This window comes from Tiliqua scincoides, chromosome 9 (assembly GCF_035046505.1).
Source record: "Tiliqua scincoides isolate rTilSci1 chromosome 9, rTilSci1.hap2, whole genome shotgun sequence".
Classification (NCBI taxonomy): Eukaryota; Metazoa; Chordata; class Lepidosauria; order Squamata; family Scincidae; genus Tiliqua; species Tiliqua scincoides.
This window is the reverse complement of record NC_089829.1, coordinates 41,668,018-41,685,004: the sequence shown is the minus strand read 5'-3', so window position 1 is coordinate 41,685,004 and position 16,987 is coordinate 41,668,018. Positions and strand designations below refer to the sequence as shown.

General features: G+C 45.7%; 1 protein-coding gene across 2 annotated transcripts in view; it reads left to right on the top strand.

Annotated features, from left to right (window-relative positions):
* The window catches only part of CDH8 (cadherin 8), a 276,615-nt gene that overhangs the window by 217,643 nt on the left and 41,985 nt on the right, over positions 1-16,987 (top strand). Inside the window, exon 8 of one of the 2 annotated variants that reach the window (XM_066637710.1) lies at positions 9,583-9,704. In XM_066637710.1, the coding sequence (XP_066493807.1) occupies positions 9,583-9,704 (122 nt within the window). Of the gene's footprint in view, positions 1-9,582; positions 9,717-16,987 lie in introns of both variants that reach the window. The other variant, XM_066637709.1, reaches the window with a different exon arrangement.

The window sequence follows — 16,987 nt, the reverse complement described above, 5'->3', positions numbered from 1 at the left end:
TAAACTCACTGTGGCTGCAAAATGTGCATCCCCACCTCAGGAGACTATAGTCAGAGCATTATGCAGAGAGGAATGTGTTTTCCCCCCTCGTTACAGTTCAGCAGATCTGCAGGGCAGTAACTAAATAGATCTCGCAGTCCGCAAAGGATCAAAGGTAATTACACAGTAACTGTTAGTTATGACTCCAGAATAGCTGCAAAGCCATGCGATACGCAGCTTAATTACATGAAAAGGAATCGAGAGGTTGCATAAACGGAATGGACTGAATGCTCTCCTTGGAGGCCTGAGCACCGCCTCTGTCGGTACACCAAGTGTGCATTCTCGGTCTATTTTGAGCATATATAACATATTTGAAAGCCATTGAACTCACAGTGTAATATACTCTAATTAGGGTTGCACCAAATCCTTGCTTGCCTTAGCATCTGGAGGAAGACCAGTGCTTGTGGGAGACAGTGACAAAACTTTCCATCAAAACTCCGCTCCTGAGGATAAATGCCGTCTGCAGATTCACAGCAATTGTCTCCCCAAACCATTGCCCCTTTGGTGCCAGTTTCTTCCCCTTCATTAGGGGACCTCTCAGAGCGCAGTTCCTCCTCTCGAGAGCAATCCCAGACAATCAGGGATCACACGCTTAATGGGATTGCACAGCTAATCAGATTTGACTGCTTGCTGACGGCGGGGAAAGCAAATGGAGTTTATTCTGAGAGAGGGCATAGCTTCCTGGGCTAGTTAGAGGCATGAGCTTAACCCAGAAGCCTATTCAGAGCAATGTCTCCAGAACAGGCAATCCATTCTAAGCACTTCATAAAAGGTTGCCAAAGAGAGCTTTTTGTTTTGCCTTGCAAAAAAGAAAAGAAAAGAAAGATCCTACCCAAAGTGTTAGGAAAGGTCACTCTCCGCTTTCCGCTCAGCATTTACAGCAATGACTGTGGCAGCTTCTAGTTGTAGCAACAAGAATATATATATATTTCTAGCTTAATTATATATAAATGCTGACTTTGATTCAGTCTGAAGCAGCTTCTTACATATATATATATATATATATATATATATATATATATATATATATATATATATATATATACACACACACACACACACACATACATACATGGGCTGGAGTGAGATTGTATGGGGGTAAAAGGCTTTGAAATTCAGCAATGGAACTGTGAATTCAGATTCTGAAATGTTGTCCATTTTGAATTTGTGTGCTGTCGAAGCACCTTTCCTCCCAAGCTACCCAGTTTATTGATTTAACCCATTTTTGCCCATCCCACAAGTGTACGTATTTGGTCCCTGTTGCATATATGCAACGCTGGGCAGAAATGGCTTAAACCACAAACGTGCAGTGGAGTCACTAGGGTTTGCTTCACCCAATGTGGGAGGCCTTGATGGACCTCATCCCATGCAGTGGGCAGAGCAACATTCTGGGTGATGGGTATGGTGATGCACCATGGCCCCACCCTGCTGTTTTTTTGGCTACAATTTTTGATAGAATAGAGATATTTCAATGTGGTTTGTTTCCACCACCACCCCCAGGCCACTCATGGACTCAGGGCCTTTCAACCAGAGGCGTTCCGAAGGCCAGGGAAGCAGTGCACTGCCTCCCTGGCCTTCCAAAGGCCTTGTAAAGGCCTTGGAGGACTGAAAAACATCATTGTTGGGGTACAGAGGGGAGCTAATTAGCTTAAAATGAGTGTAAGTTCTCTAAATGAAGCTTGAACCAGGAATCTGGCAAAACGCATGCCAAATCTTAACCCACCTGTCCTAGCCTGGACCCCTGCCCCAAGACATAAGCCAGCCAATGAGCTGGTGGAAGTTTGAGGAGACCCACTGTGGACAAGACAGCACATGGAGAGGTAAGTAAAAAAATGTCATTACATACCTTCCCAGGCTATCTGGTCTCCATAGCATATAACACACACTGTGTCCGTGGCACTGTCCTGGATGGGTTTTGGCTGTAGATAGGTTTGAGTGAGTGTGACCTGAAGCAGTATGGAGAGAGGGTGGGTGAGGTCTCAAGACAGAATGGAGGTAGGATAGCACAGGCCACAGGCACAGGTAGGGTAGCTTGAGCATGGGACTGAAGCACAATAATCCTGGCATCTAAAAGAAGGTGTGGGAAAGACCCTTGTATGAAACCCAAGAGAGAAGTTGACAATGTTGTCAGTGTTGACAACACTGTGAGATGGATGAGAAGCCATACTAATTACTGGGCAACTTCATATGTATTTTGCATGTAATTAACCTGTAGAACTCCTTGCCATATGATGTGTTGATTACACCTGGCCCAGATACCTACAAAAGGGGATTGGACAGATTTATGGAGGAAAAGTCAAACAGAGTTTGGAAGCCATGATGGATATACATAACCCCTGGTTTTAGAAATAGGCTGTGACGTACCAAATACGAGGGAGTGGCAATGGGATAAGGTCTCTTGTTGTTTTGTGTGCTCCCTGAGGTGTCCGGTGGGCCACGGTGAGATTCAGGAAGCTGGATTCGGTGGGCCTTTGGCCTGATGTAGCAGGGCTGTTCTTATGTTACATGCAGATCGCAGCATGTAGGTTGTCCGTCCCTGCAGTAAAAGTAACTCTGTATCTTGCTGTTCCCAAGAGACAAACAAACAAAAGTCAATTGTGTTGTGGACTGAGTTTTATGGCTAATCATCTAGGGCAGGGGTGCCCAAACCCCGGCCCGGGGGCCACTTGCGGCCCTCAAGGCCTCTCAATGCGGCCCTCAGGAAGCCCCCAGTCTCCAATGAGCCTCTGGCCCTCCGGAGATTTGTTGAAGCCCACACTGGCCTGACGCAACTTCTCTCAGCGTGAGGGCAACTGTGTGACCTCTCGTGTGACCTGTGGGTTAAGAGCTCCCTTCACTGCTTGCTCTTTCACATCTGTGATGCAGCAGTGGCAGCAAAGGAAAGGCCAGCCTTGCTTTGTGCAAGGCCTTTTATAGGCATTGAGCTATTGCAAGACCCTCATTCATTCATATAAGTTCATCTTTAATATATTCATTTGTGTAAACTTATGTAAATTTATTCAAATTTTAAATGTAAATTAATTCTTTTTTTTCCCCGGCCCCTGACACAGTGTCAGAGAGCTGATGTGGCCCTCCTGCCAAAAACTTTGGACACCCCTGATCTAGGGGTATCCCCATTCTTGGAGATCTCAAAAACTCAGTGGGTTCTTCTTTAGTGTTTAGCAAATTAATTTTTTTTTTAATGAATTCTCATCAAGTTTCTAATTATAATATCTTTAGGTTTAATGTTTGTATTTCAGATGAAAGACAAACATTTTGGGGCCAGTCACGAGAGACATGAATAAATTCTTCAGAAGCTTATCTAATTAATTACATTCCTCTGTAATGTCTCTAAAATTTGAACCGCCATCATTCCGTTAATTTAGATAAAAGGAAATCTTTAGTATTTAAATGTGACACTTGGCACTGAGAATTCAATGCCTTCATTGTGTAGGTATCTTTTTTTACCAAGTTCAGATAAAGGAAATGTGTTTGAAATGTTTTGAATTCTCATCAAATTGTAGCCCCACCAGCACACACCAAGAAAAAAAATCCTTGACGAGAAATGCAGTGTTTTGTTTTGTTATTAAATGTGCTTCAGTGAGGCTAAGCTTTTGCATGAAATCTTGCAGATCCAATGAGAGACATTCTGGAATGTGGGTCCCACAGTTATTCTTTCTATCAGATTCTCACTCCTTGCCATGGTGAGTCACTCTAATCTAGTGGTTCCCAAACTTTTTTGACTGGTGGCTCCTTTCACCTACTGGGGCACTGGCCACAGCTTCACATTACAACTACAACCCTATACATTGTATAGAGCGACAGGTTTTCTGTGAGGATTCTGCCGCTTTCCTGGTTGGTTTATGCAGCATCCTGGGAAGCCACAGCTCACAGTTTGGGAACCAATGCCCTCAACTAGTGATTTTCAATCTTTTTCACCTCGTGGCACACTGACAAGGCACTAAAATTGTCAAGGCACACCATCAGGTTCTTGACAATTGACAAGGCACACCATGCTGCCAGTGGGGGCTCACATCCCCATTGGCCCTACTAATAAATGATCTTCTCCCCAAATTCTTGTGGCGCACCTGTGGACCACTCGCGGCACACTAATGTGCCATGGCGCAGTGATTGAAAATGGCTGCCCTAACCAAATAACTGCTTCAGAGCCCAATGCTGAGTTCATCAGTGCCGGTGCTGGGTGTTGCGAATGTACCGGAAGGCACACCTCACTTTGCACTGGGAGCAGTGGCGTCACTAGGATTCGCATCACCCGATGAGGGAGTCCTGCATGTCACCCCATGCAGTGGGCGGGGCAACACCCCAGAAGGTGGGCATGGTGATGTACCATTGCCCTGCCCCCACTGGTTTTTTGGCAGTACCTTTTGTTAGGACACAGATATTTCAATGTGGTTTGTTTCATTGCATTCTGCATGAAATTACACATTGATTGATATATAACATGATGGGATTAGTCCTCCAAATTCTGATTTTAGTGATTTTGAAAACTTGTGGAGTCACACACACACACACACACACACACACACACACACACACACACACGTCCACTTACTAACACCTTATTGCAGCAGTGCTCATACTTTTAGCACTGGGACCCACTTTTTAGAATGACAATCTGTCCAGGACCCATTGGAAGTGATTTCAGGGCCAGAAGTGACATCATCAAGCAAATTAAAATAAATAAATATAAATAGTTAAATTAAAATAAAAGAAATAATTAAATAAGGGGGGCCAGTCCTGTTCCACCAAGTGAGTTTTCTCTGTAGTTTGCCTGCAATAACACCCCCCAAAAAGAATCAGTGAGATCTTCAGCCCTCCCCAGTGCCCAGTTTAAAGTCCCTATTTCAAACACATCAATACAAAGACCCAACTGGCTTTACAAGTCTGAGAGCCCAAGCCTATGCCTGTCTACTCAGAAGTAAGTCCCATTAGAGTCAATGGGGCTCACTCCCAGGAAAGTGGGGATAGGAGTCCAGCCTCGGAGCCCAATTCTATGCATGTCTACTCAGAAGTAAGTCCCATTAAAGTCAGTTGGGCTTACTCCCAGGAAAGTGTGGGTAGGATTGGGCTGTGAGGGAAACTGCAAGTGCAAAATAGAAAACTTTCCCCTTACAAGTTCAAGCCTCTTTGTTGGTCCTTTCTAGTGGGGGAGAGGCTGCCTTCTGGGGCTTTTGTTGCACTCCAGTCCCATCGGATCGGGACCATTCTGGTGTCCTCACATTCTTTGCCTGGCCTGACCACCAGCCAAGGCACGTCTGCCTACTCGCAAATAAACACTACCTGAGGCTGCTTCGCTTCCCATAGGGCTCCATACACTTGCAGCTGGAGGGGGAGGGACCTCCTCCTCAGGTGTTTTTGGGGCTGCACTCATTGGATCAGGACCATTCTGATGTTGGAGTCCTCTCAGTCTGCCCTTTTGGACGGAGCAAAGCAAGGTCGCCTACTCACAAGTAAATGCGGCCACGTGGCTTCCTTTCCCTTCCCATAGAGCTGAACACACTTGCAGCTGGGAAGGGGAACCTCCTTCTCGGGTGTTTTTTGGGGACTGCACTCATTGGATCAGGATCATTCTGACGTTGTTGGAGTCCTCTCAGCCTGCCCTTTCCGATAGACTATGGCAAGTACGCCTACTTGAGAGTAAATGCGCAATACGGCTCACTTTCACTTTCCAATAGGGCTCCATGCATTTTTTCCTTCTGGTTTTTTGGCCATAACTTTTGAAGGAAAGGAGCTCCACGGGGTTTTTTGCATTGTGTTCCACTGGTCATTCCACATCCAACAGCGTATGGCATGACACGGTAGCTCGTAAAAGTGCGATTTTAGCACGTCACCCCCCCAGGGCACGTCACCCGGTCCGGCCCGCACCCCCCGCACCCCCTAGCGACGCCACTGACTGGGAGAAAGTGGGTGGGAAGGGGCCAAGCTCTGCTCCGCTGGATCCAGATCCCCATGTTCAGCCTTCTAGCAAAATAGCCAGTGCAGACTTGAAAAGCCCCATTGCAGGGCTTGGAACTTTCCCTGGAAAGGGGACAGCTGAGGAGACCTCTGACTGGTGCCTGCTGGGTGCAGTGATAGCCATTTTGATGCCAGTGCCCCAGAGGGTGATGGGAGGCTTACGATTGGGCTGTCTTGAATAACAAAACAAAGATATATGATGGCTGGGAGTTTGCACTTCTGCTTATCTCTCTCAGCTTCTACCGACTGGAAGAAGGAAGGCCAGAAAGACAGTTAGTTGCATTGCTTTGAGGTTTCTAGGAGGAAGCATCATGGAGCCTTCTCGGAACCAGCTCTTGCCAATCTTGTAGATAAAAGTGGTTGGTCATGGAGAACTGCAATGGTGTCTGTATATCACAAGTGAACCACATCCTGAAGCTTTCAAAGGAGTATTGCATGGCTCACTTTGGTCACATTTTAAATGTAGGATTAGTTTCCTGCTTTCCTGCTGTAGTTGTTTGGTCTAGGCCACGGGTGTCCAAAGTTTTTGGCAGGGGGAGCGACATCGTCTCTCTGACACTGTGTCGTGGGCCGGGGGGGGGAAAGAATTAATTTACATTTAAAATTTGAATAAATTTACATAAATGAATATATTAAAGATGAACATAAATGAATGAATGAAGGTCTTGCAATAGCTCAAGACCTATAAAAGGCCTTGCATAAAGCAAGGCTGGCCTTTCCTTTGCTGCCGCTACTGCATCACAGACATGAAAGGACAAGCAGTGGAAGGAGCCCTCATCCCACAGCTCACGCAAGAGGTCAAACAGTCGCCCTCATGCTGAGATCAGTTGTGTCGGGCCAGTGTGGGCTCCAACAAATCTCCAGAGGGCCAGAGGCTCATTGGAGACTGGGGGCTCCCTGAGGGCCGCATTGAGAGGCCTCGAGGGCCGCAAGTGGCCCCAGGGCCGGGGTTTGGGCACCCCTGGTCTAGGCTCAGGACAGCACACAGCTGAACTTTTACTGGGCATCGTTTGGGATCCAGGCTTAAATCCCATTAACATAGGATTGGTCATCACCTTCTTGACCTGTCTGAAATCTGGCCAGTGTTTGAAACAGAACTCTTTGCTTGATTGATCTTTGATCTTATCACTAGTGGATGCCTTTGCAGAGGAGCAAAAGGCAATTACCTCAGAATGTCTCAAGGGGTGGAGGACTCCAAGGTCTGTTGGGTTGCTGTCAACTTGGGTGAACGAAAGGTGTGCTGTAGAAAATACCCAGCCAATGGCATAGCTAGAGAGGGTCTAGAGCACTAAGTTTTGCAGGCACCTGAACGCTCTGTGCAATTGGCCCCTCCTCTTACCCTTCAGAGCCATTCTGGGTGATGGGAGCAAAACCAAGGCATGAGATAAAATGAGATACACGTGACAAAATTCTGATTCAAATATTGCAATATTCAAAGGAAAATAGTGTTCCTTCCTGTTTAACGACTTTGTAATGTTGCTTTTAGTAATGAAGATGGTTATGTGTCATCCTGTATTCAATAATTTCTGAAGATATTATTCTATTTTTGAATGAATTGCTAGCTTTCCTTCTCTGCAAAATTAGTCAATTGCACTGTGTACACTACATTCCAAGCCCTTAATTACTACTTTTCATAGATGGTGTGGGTGTGGGTGTGCCCATTCTAGCAATTGCTAGAAGATATATAGTATTTACATTTCTAGGTACTCTGATTGGACTGTGATTTTTAAATAACGAAAGAGCACCAAGAATGTACGTGGAGAGAATTCATAATCTACCATGTTTTTACCGTAAAGTCAAAATTGATTATCAAGAAAGACTTAATGCAGTGGTGTAGCTAGAGAGGCTGCAAAGCTCTATGTTTTGCAGGGAGCCTCACTGCAGTGGGCTAGCAGCCCCTCCCCTTCCCCTTTGAAGCTATTCTTGGTGGTGAGAGCAAAACTGAAGCATACTCCTGGCTCTGAAGGGGGGAGCCGCTTGCACGCTGCGGTGAGGCTCCCTGCAAAACTTAGTGCTTTGCACTCTCTCTAGCTACGCTACTGACTCAATGTTAGGACATTCTCAGTCAATATGGAGCAGGTTTGTTCCAAGTCCAGCCAACTTTCAGAGGAGCTTGTCTGACATTGTCTGATCTAATTGAGGAACTCACTAGGAAATGTCTTGGGGACCCTAACCCTTGCTTGGAAGGCCACTTCCAAATGATCACACAAATAAACGTGAACAGAATGGTCCCAAAGATGACTGTTGTAGTTGGAATTTTAATGAATGCAATTAGTCAATAGAACATGGGAAAGGGTTGTAACTCAGTGGCAGAGGAGTTAGCTTGCATGTAGAGCATCTCAGATTCAGGCCACCAAATAGACTTGGAAAGACTCTTGTTTGAAACCCTGGAGAGCTGATTATCATCAGAGGAGGCTGTTGGGCCAATGGCTTCTCTCAGCAGGTGCCTCAGTTCTTAGGACTAACCTGAGTAGGACTGCAGTCAGTAAATGCTTATTTGAGTGCACGTGTCTTGGAATAAAATGGGACTTCTAAATAAACAGGCATAAGCACAGGAGTGCTGGACAGTAAGTCGCAGGGCGGGGGAGAGGATGTAACTAGGTGGGGGAGGGAAGGATTAGGCCCAGTTGTGGGCAGAGACAGTGGAAGGCTCTGACACCATATCCTGTGCTTCCTCCCTGGCTGGGCAGCCCAACATGGGCCTCCTCGAGTCTGCACCTGTTCAAAATTGGAGACTCCCAAGGAGACTCCCAGAGCTAGCCTGGTGCCCACAAGATGCAGTGACAAGTCATTTTCACTCCTCTGCCTCCCTGGGCTGCAGAGAGGATATGATTGAGCTGAGCAGTTGTCATCCTGTCTTACTCACTGGAAACAAACACCTCTAGCTATAAGTTAAGTGATGAATCATAGTTTTATCATAAAGGGGGGGTAATTGGGTTGTTTTCCCCATTTTGCAACGCAGTGATGTGCCAACATTTGAGTTCCAAAACGTTTCCTGGATCAGATTGATATACCTGCATTCTTGAATCATCTCAAAATATGCCCCCCCCTTCTTTTCACGTATATCAATTCCACTCTTCGCCTCTCTTACAAAATTTGATTAGAATACATCTGCTGGATTTTTTTTTCCCGGAGAGCCAAAATAAGAGATGTGCGGGCAAGCCAGCTAATAGAGTAAAATGGCAGAGATAAGCGGCAGAATAAATCTCGCTTGTTTACAACCTCCATTCCCCCCTCCTATGCCAGAAGTTCCTTTATCAATAAAACAATGGAAACTTCATCAGAAAGGGGGAAAAAATCTACCAATTTAGTCCAAGGAGGTCTTTATCAAGCTAATCTCCTGCAAATGCTGTTTGCAATAAAGATTTATTTGCTGTCTCCCCTTTGTGAAATGCTACCCATTCTTCTTTTATCTCTTTTTTCCACCACCAGTGGATAAAGCAGCCCAATTATCGGAAGGAGAAAAGGCACAGCAAACGCTGTGTGTGGAAGTGTCTATCTACCTTGGGTCCTTTATGTCACTTGTATGAAATGGAGTGTACTCACCTCTCTCTCTCTCTCCCTCCCTCCCCGTTTTTCTTCGCTTAGGAAACCCCAGCCAAATATCTCGAGTGCCCGTCGCTATCAAAGTTCTCGATGTGAACGACAACGCTCCGGAACTCGCAACTGGGGATCAAGCGTATTTGTGTGAAAATGGAAAAACCGGAAAAGTAAATACCTCTGTGTTGTCCTTGCTGTGGTTTTCTCAAAAATCTCCCAGTCACCCATCTACCAATGCAAGTCGTATCTTTCCCCTGATTTAGTGAATTATGGTGTGAAACCACTAAAAAGCCACCTTATGCAGAGTTAGGTCATTGGTCTAGTTCTAGGCCGATATTGTCTCATCAGATTGTTGTTGCCAGCTTGCTAGGATACCTGGGGCAAAATTCTGCCCTCCCCCATGGCCTACTTGCCTGATCTTTGATAATGCACTAGAAACTACCTCTGCCATTGGTACTAAGGGTTCTGGAGTCAGCCTGGTCAGGTAGGCCCTTTGATGGGTATAGGCCTTCATCCAGTGCCAAACCTGGCCAATTCTTGATGCCACTCCTGGGAACTGGCCTTGAAGATGAGAGTCTTTCCCAACCTGAGATTCTTAAACTGGAGACTCCAGAGATTGAAACTGGGGTTTTCTGCATGCATTCTGCCACGGAAACAGTCTCTCCCCTGTTCATAAATGGGTCGACACTGAGCTGTATCAGTGACTTTTTAATCACACAGTTGTGATAAAATATTTGGCAGGGCAGAACAGGCAATCAGAGTCTCTCACACCATGATATTTTGAGCTCATTCTGTCAAAGTAGTGTGGAAATCTTGAATTCTGTGTTTAAAAAAACCTTGTGATCGGTCTGCCTATTTGTTGAAAGTGCTGTCACTAAGCTACAGTAATGTTAGGGGAGGGTTTGTTTTTTTTAATGAAGGAACAGTTTCCTTACAATTAATGAATGACAAATCAGAGATCTTTGTTCCTTCAATAGGCGTTTGTGATACATGTAGACATCAGGAAGGGAGCTTGAGCATCTGGTTAAGCAACCAGTTCTATATTCCAGGTAACTTTGTGGGCAAAGCTGGCCCATCCATGAGGCCAACTAAAGCAGTTGCCTAAGGCATCTAGGTTGGTGGTGGAGGGGGAGATCTCTATCTGCCTAACTGCCTCCACTGCTTCTCCTTCTACTCCTACTCCCTAGATTGGACAAGGGGGACAGAGAAGGAAGATAAAAAGTGGAGGGGAGGAGGTGCTGAGCGAGAATTTTGGAGGATGAGAGGAGCAGAGACACCTCATTGGGTAAGGGGGCATGCTGTCTCAGGAGGCAGAATGTCTGGCCAACTCTGCTTGAGAGCCAAAGTGGGGTAGTGGTTAGAATGTCCAGATTACAACCTGGGACACTTGAGAGCTTGAGCCAGTCACTCTCTCCCAGCCTCACCTACAACAGGGGTGGTATGAAGAAAAACAGGGGGAGGGAGCACCAAATGCAATCTTGAGCTCTCTAGAGAAAGGGTGGTATTAAATGCAATAAATAACTTCCTTCCGAATTGCACCCCTAAGGGACAGAGAAGGCTACAAGCTCACTGGAGTTACACGGCCTTCATCCTTGCAACCCATCTCCTATGCATGCTTATAGGAGGAAAGCTAAATCAAAGTGACAGCCCTCATGCCTGACCCACACATGTCTAGTTCTCCCCACAATTTGTAGGAACCTCTTGCACTAACGGTGGGTTCTGCTTGCACAAGAGGTACCTTACTTGTTACAGCCTTCCTGGTTACATAGATACGGTCATGTGCATAGACAAGGCCATGTGCACTACTGCCGCACATGAATGTAGTGGCCAGGGCCACCTGTGTGCCCCCCACACACGTAGTCCACCTAGGTTGTCCATATGCTAAGAAACACCTCATGCTTTGGAATTGACTGGGATTTGACTAATGAAAAATGAATTACCCACCATGGTTCTAATTCTGGACAAACAGAGAGAGCAGTGGCATAGCTAGACAGGGTGCATATGCCTCCATTTTGCTCTCACCCCCCCCCCCCAATGGCTCCAAAAGGGAGGGGGAAGGGTCGTTTGCACTCCCTGCAAGACTTAGTAACGTTTTTCTTCTGACAAGTAATCTTTTCTTCTGACAAGTTGGCAACCTTCAGTCTCGGAAGACTATCTTCTGACAAGTAACTAAGTCTTAAGAACATAAGAACAGCCCCACTGGGTCAGGCCATAGGCCCATCTAGTCCAGCTTCCTGTATCTCACAGCGGCCCACCAAATGCCCCAGGGAGCACACCAGATAGTAAGTTACACCCTTAGTAGATAGATAGTTAGTAGATAGATAGTAGATAGATAGTTACACCCTTAGTAAGCCTTAGGGGTCGTTTGCACTCCCTGCAAGACTTAGTACTTTGCACTCCCTCTAGCTACACCACTGAGAAAATGGCTCTTTGAAGGGCAGGCATTGTAACTAGAAATAGTTGGATGTTGGCATCTTATGGTGCAACCCCATAAAAGTGTGCCTCCCTTATCTGCAGGGGATATGTCGCCACCCCCACAGATAACTGCAGATAAAAGGGAACCTTGCATTTACTATGGTGTGTGGTTTCTCATGTCTCTTCCTTTGCAGCCCTTCCTGTTACAGAAGGGTAGAGAAGCAGAAAGTGAGAAGTAGCCAGCCAGAATGCTAGGGGAGGGAGGCTGAGGGCCCGATCCTATCCAACTTTCCTGCCCTGGTGTACCTGCAACGCAGCCCCTGAATGAGGGAGCAAATGTTCCCTTACCTTGTGGAGGTCTCCATAACTACCCTCTCACCACAGGGTGCAGTGCAAACCCCATTGGCAGGGCTACACCAGGGCTGGATTTGGCCCTAAGGCTGCAATCCTATTCACATTTTCCTGGGAGTAAGCTCCATTGAAAACAATGAGACTTACTTCTGAGTAGACATATGTAGGATTGCACTGTAAGATAATGCTAACAGGAAGCAGCATTCTGGCTGTCTCCCTCCTCTAGCATTCTGGCTGACTGCTTCTTGTGTTGCTCCTCTAGCGTTCTGTAAAGGAAGACAGGTGAGTACAGTGAGTCTATGAGTGGGTAGGGAGCGGGAGGAGAACTGCAGATAAATGAATATGTAGATATGGGATCTGTGGCTACAGGGTGGGGGGGAGACAGATGCGTGTACATGTTTACCCAGAAGTAAGTCCTACTCTGTTCAATGGGGCTTACTCCTAGGAAAGTGCATCCAGAATTGCAGCCTTAAATACGCAATTTGGGGAAAGGAGGAAAGGGGGTGGCACCGGGTGTAGGTCGTATGTGAATGTCTTAGAAGCCATACAGCAGGTGGAGGCCCGTATCAGAGAGATGAGTGTTAGGCAGGCGTATCTATCCAGAGAATATAAATCCATAAGATGTGCCTTGGACCTCATTTGAGAAAACCCCAAATTGGGGCTCTGTGGAATGATGCAGGAGGACCTAATCTCCCGGAAAGACTCACTACGCAAATGAAACGGAATTGTTTTTATTATCCGGCTTGTGAAGACACTGAGTGACAGAAATCCAGAGCTTTTGTAGCTACCTAATTTATTTCTGGGTAGTGACATTTTAATTTAAATAAACAGCGGTTGACAGCATGACACTAGAGTTTTTAATCCAGCTATTCTTTTGCCTCGTGGGTGTTTGGCATTAAATTCACCGTTTACCAAAGCAGCTTACCTGATAATAGATTTAGAAGTTGTTCTTTATTGTGCGCCGGTACAAGAAGCTATTTGTGCCCAGATTTGTTTGTCGCAAACGGCGCGCGCTTTCAACTTCCAGCAGCTGTTTCCGCGGCTCCTTCCTGCCCCAGTTACCTAGCTGTATCTATAATTTCAGTAGCAAATAGTCTAGAGAATCACTGGAGAATGAAATGAGTGAAATGCCATGGCTAACAAGTGATCCTAGATGAAGTTATAGAAGGAGGGGGAGGAATCCAGAGCTTTGTGCATTTGTAAAAAGAAAAATGGCAACACTACAATTTCATAATAATTTTCTTAGGACCAACCATAAAAAACACCAGTAGAATCTTAACTAAGGGATTGAGTTCCCTGGAAATATGTTTGTTGGGGTGGGGGAAGAGATAGCTGTGCATGGGGTAATAATCAGACCCAGTCCAAATCCCATTGATATCTGAGATCTAGGTATGGCATGTCCTCCCCCGTGGCATGAGAAACATGTTTTGTTTTTGTTTTTTCCTCATGCCTGGTTGGTTGTTGGCAACCTTCAGTCTCGGAAGACTCTGGTATCGTGCTCTGAAAGGTGGTTCTGGCACAGCGTCTAGTGTGGCTGAAAAGGCCAATCCGGGAGTGACAATCCCTTCCACACTGGGAGCAGGTGCAGTCTGTCCCTGGCCTGTCTCCCTGGCTATGGGCCTTCCTTCTTTGCCTCTTTGCCTCAGACTGTTGGCCAAGTGTCTCTTCAAACTGGGAAAGAGGCTTCGCGCATGCCTGGTGGCCTTCTGCCATACCTGTTGCCCTGTCTCCTGCTTGGTTCCTGCCACCCCGTTCCTCACCACTTCATGGTCCGTGAAACCCCTTATTTCCACCAATGCCCCATGGCATTTATCGCCCCCTATTTCCACCCCCCCTAGTATCATCACCACCTTGATTTCATGGTAGCCACCACCACCCCAATCTCCATCAGTGCTGAGCAGTTCACCAAACATCATTCATTCAGGACCCAATTCTATCCAAGTCAGCCCTACTAAGTGGCAGGGTGAAATGAACCACCTCTCAGTAGATGAATTAGGAGAGCAGCAGATTTGGAGTTATCCCCACTCCCATCTGCGGCAGTAGGCAGCCCCTTAGAACCAGCAATGCCACCACTCTACCCAACTGAGTTAAATGGGCAGCACCACTTTAGCCCAGCTCTGTGGGTGGAAATTCCTCCTCCTCTTCTGCTTTCTGTCCTTCCTCCATGGCTATCACCACCGCCAACAGGTGCAGCATCACTTTTCCCCAACTCACCATCGAAGAGAAGCTGCGGGGAGGCAGGTACAACAGCAGTGTATACCCAACTACTGAGCAGCCAGGTAAGGGGTCTGGGAATGAGTGTATGTGTTGTGGGGAATAGGATCAGTATTTGTTGGCCTGCTTCAGGTAGCTAAATATCTTGAGTAACCACCACGTTCTTCCCTCAGCATGTCTAGGTACTCATCTCACTGTCCTCTCCAACTTATTTGCCTATATCATTGGTAATGAAGTACGGCTGACTCTGGAAATATAATTATTACCCAGCACATGCCTGATCTTGTCTGATCTCGGAAGCTAAGCAGGGTCAGGCCTGGTTAGTACTTAGATGGGAGACCGCCTGGGAATACCGGGTGCTGTCGGCTTATACCATAGTCTTTCAAGACTGAAGATTGCCAACCAACCAACAAATTGAAATTATAAATAATTGAGATGTACAAAATTATGCAGGGGATGGACAGAGTGACTTCAGGGATGTTCTTTTCCATCTCACACAACACCAGAACCAGGGGGCATCCACTAAAATTGTCAGGAGAGTTAAAACAGAGAAAATATTTATTTAGTCAATGTGTAATTAGTCTGTGGAACTCCTTGCCACAGGATATGGTGATGGCATCTGACCTAAATGCCTTTCCAAGGGAATTGGACAGATTTCTGGAGGAAAAATCCATCACAGGTTACACAAACCGTGATGGGTATGTGCAACCTCCTTGTTTTAGAAATAGGCTACCTCAGAATGCCAGATGCAAGGGAGGGTACCAGGATGCAGGTCTCTTGTTGTCTAGTGTGCTCTCTGAAGCATCTGGTGGGCCACTGTGAGATACAGGAAGCTGGACTGCCTGGACAATTGGCCTCACCCAGCAGGGTTCTTCTTATGTTCTTATGTCTGTCACTAACACAGAACTGACTTTCATATACCGATTCAGAATAACAACCTTGAATAGAATGTAACCAACCTGGGATAGGTGCATTTCTGTAGTCTAGCTCTTAATTTACAAACTCTTTTTTTTTCTTCTTCTCCTCCAAATGAAATCTCTATCTTCTGACACAAAGAAAGGAAGCATTTGCTTATCCTATCTGAATACATTTACACGTTGGTTAAATTGAGTTGGAATCACCTTAAGGGAGCTGATTACATCTCAACCTCTTAGAAACCCTTATTTGCAGTCTGTAAGCATCCTGAGCGAACCATCAAACACCACGTGTTCTATTTTGGGGCCTGATATAATTGAGAGTGGCAACCACGGCTGCTGGTGACATGACATAATGCATTAAAAACTGTTGATGTATAACATTGCGAGATGAATTCTTCGGGCTTTTCTATCGAATCAGTAACAGCAGAATACTAAGCTCAGATCTGCTGGAAAAAAAGTATGTTAGTTTGCATTTGGCATTCTTGCCACAGTTTTGCAAATTTATGGATGGATGTGTTTGTTGGGTGCTTCTTATTTAAAAATAAATAAATTCCTCCCAGTTTTTTTTTCCCCTTCCCTGCCAATTTACACCAGATAAATAAACTTGATATTAATTAATGGCTTTAACAAGTCACCAGTTTGGGAAGAAAACACCTACACACAGAGTTGTCCTTCTTAGTGCACAATGCAAATTGCTCAAAACCCAGAGCTCCCATAGGCTGAAGCTGGAACAAATGTGGAGGGTGTGGGAAGGAAATTATCACGAAAATTATTCTAATTGGAATCAGTCAGAGGTAGGTATGCTTGTGCGTGGGTGCGTGGTCACAGACTTGCCACTCTCTTTCTTAGCCTCCATTTCCCAGCTGTGACACTGTGCAACACAAAAATAGTTTGTGTTGAATTTTTAGTGTTTCTTGTACCATTCAGAGGTGCTGATTCCAGTGGTAATTGTAGTTTTTGTATCATCAAAACTTTTTTAGTTATCTTAAATTTTGTGTTGTTGTTTTTTATCTATACCAGTGTTTCTTAAACTGTGGGTGGGGTGGGTCGCAAGCCAAATCAGGTATGTCCTCATACATTTCAATGTGTATTTTATTCTTAATGTATTAGACTTGGTACTACCATGATATGTGACTGCATTTGGGGAAATGTTACAGATCTGAACTTTTAACAGGCTACTATGTACTATATATGCATTAAACAATGATAGTCAGTGGAGCTTACTCCTGGTAAGAGTGGATAGGATTGCAGCTCATGTGATGTTGGGGGAATATTTCTTTAAGGGCACAATCCTAACCCACTTTCCAGTATCAACATAAGGGCAATGCAGCTCTAGGTAAGGGAACAAACATTTCATTACCTTGAGGAGACCTCCGTGAATGTCCCCCAACTGCGGAATGCAGCACCTGCCCCACTGGCACAGCTATGCCAGTGCTGGAAAGTTGGTTAGGATTGCGCCCTAAGACATCAAATAATTTCTCTGAAAAAGTTCTTCTTCTGACCTGTTCTCATGGAACTGAGATGCATCATTCACCTATGCCAGTACTGGAAAGTGG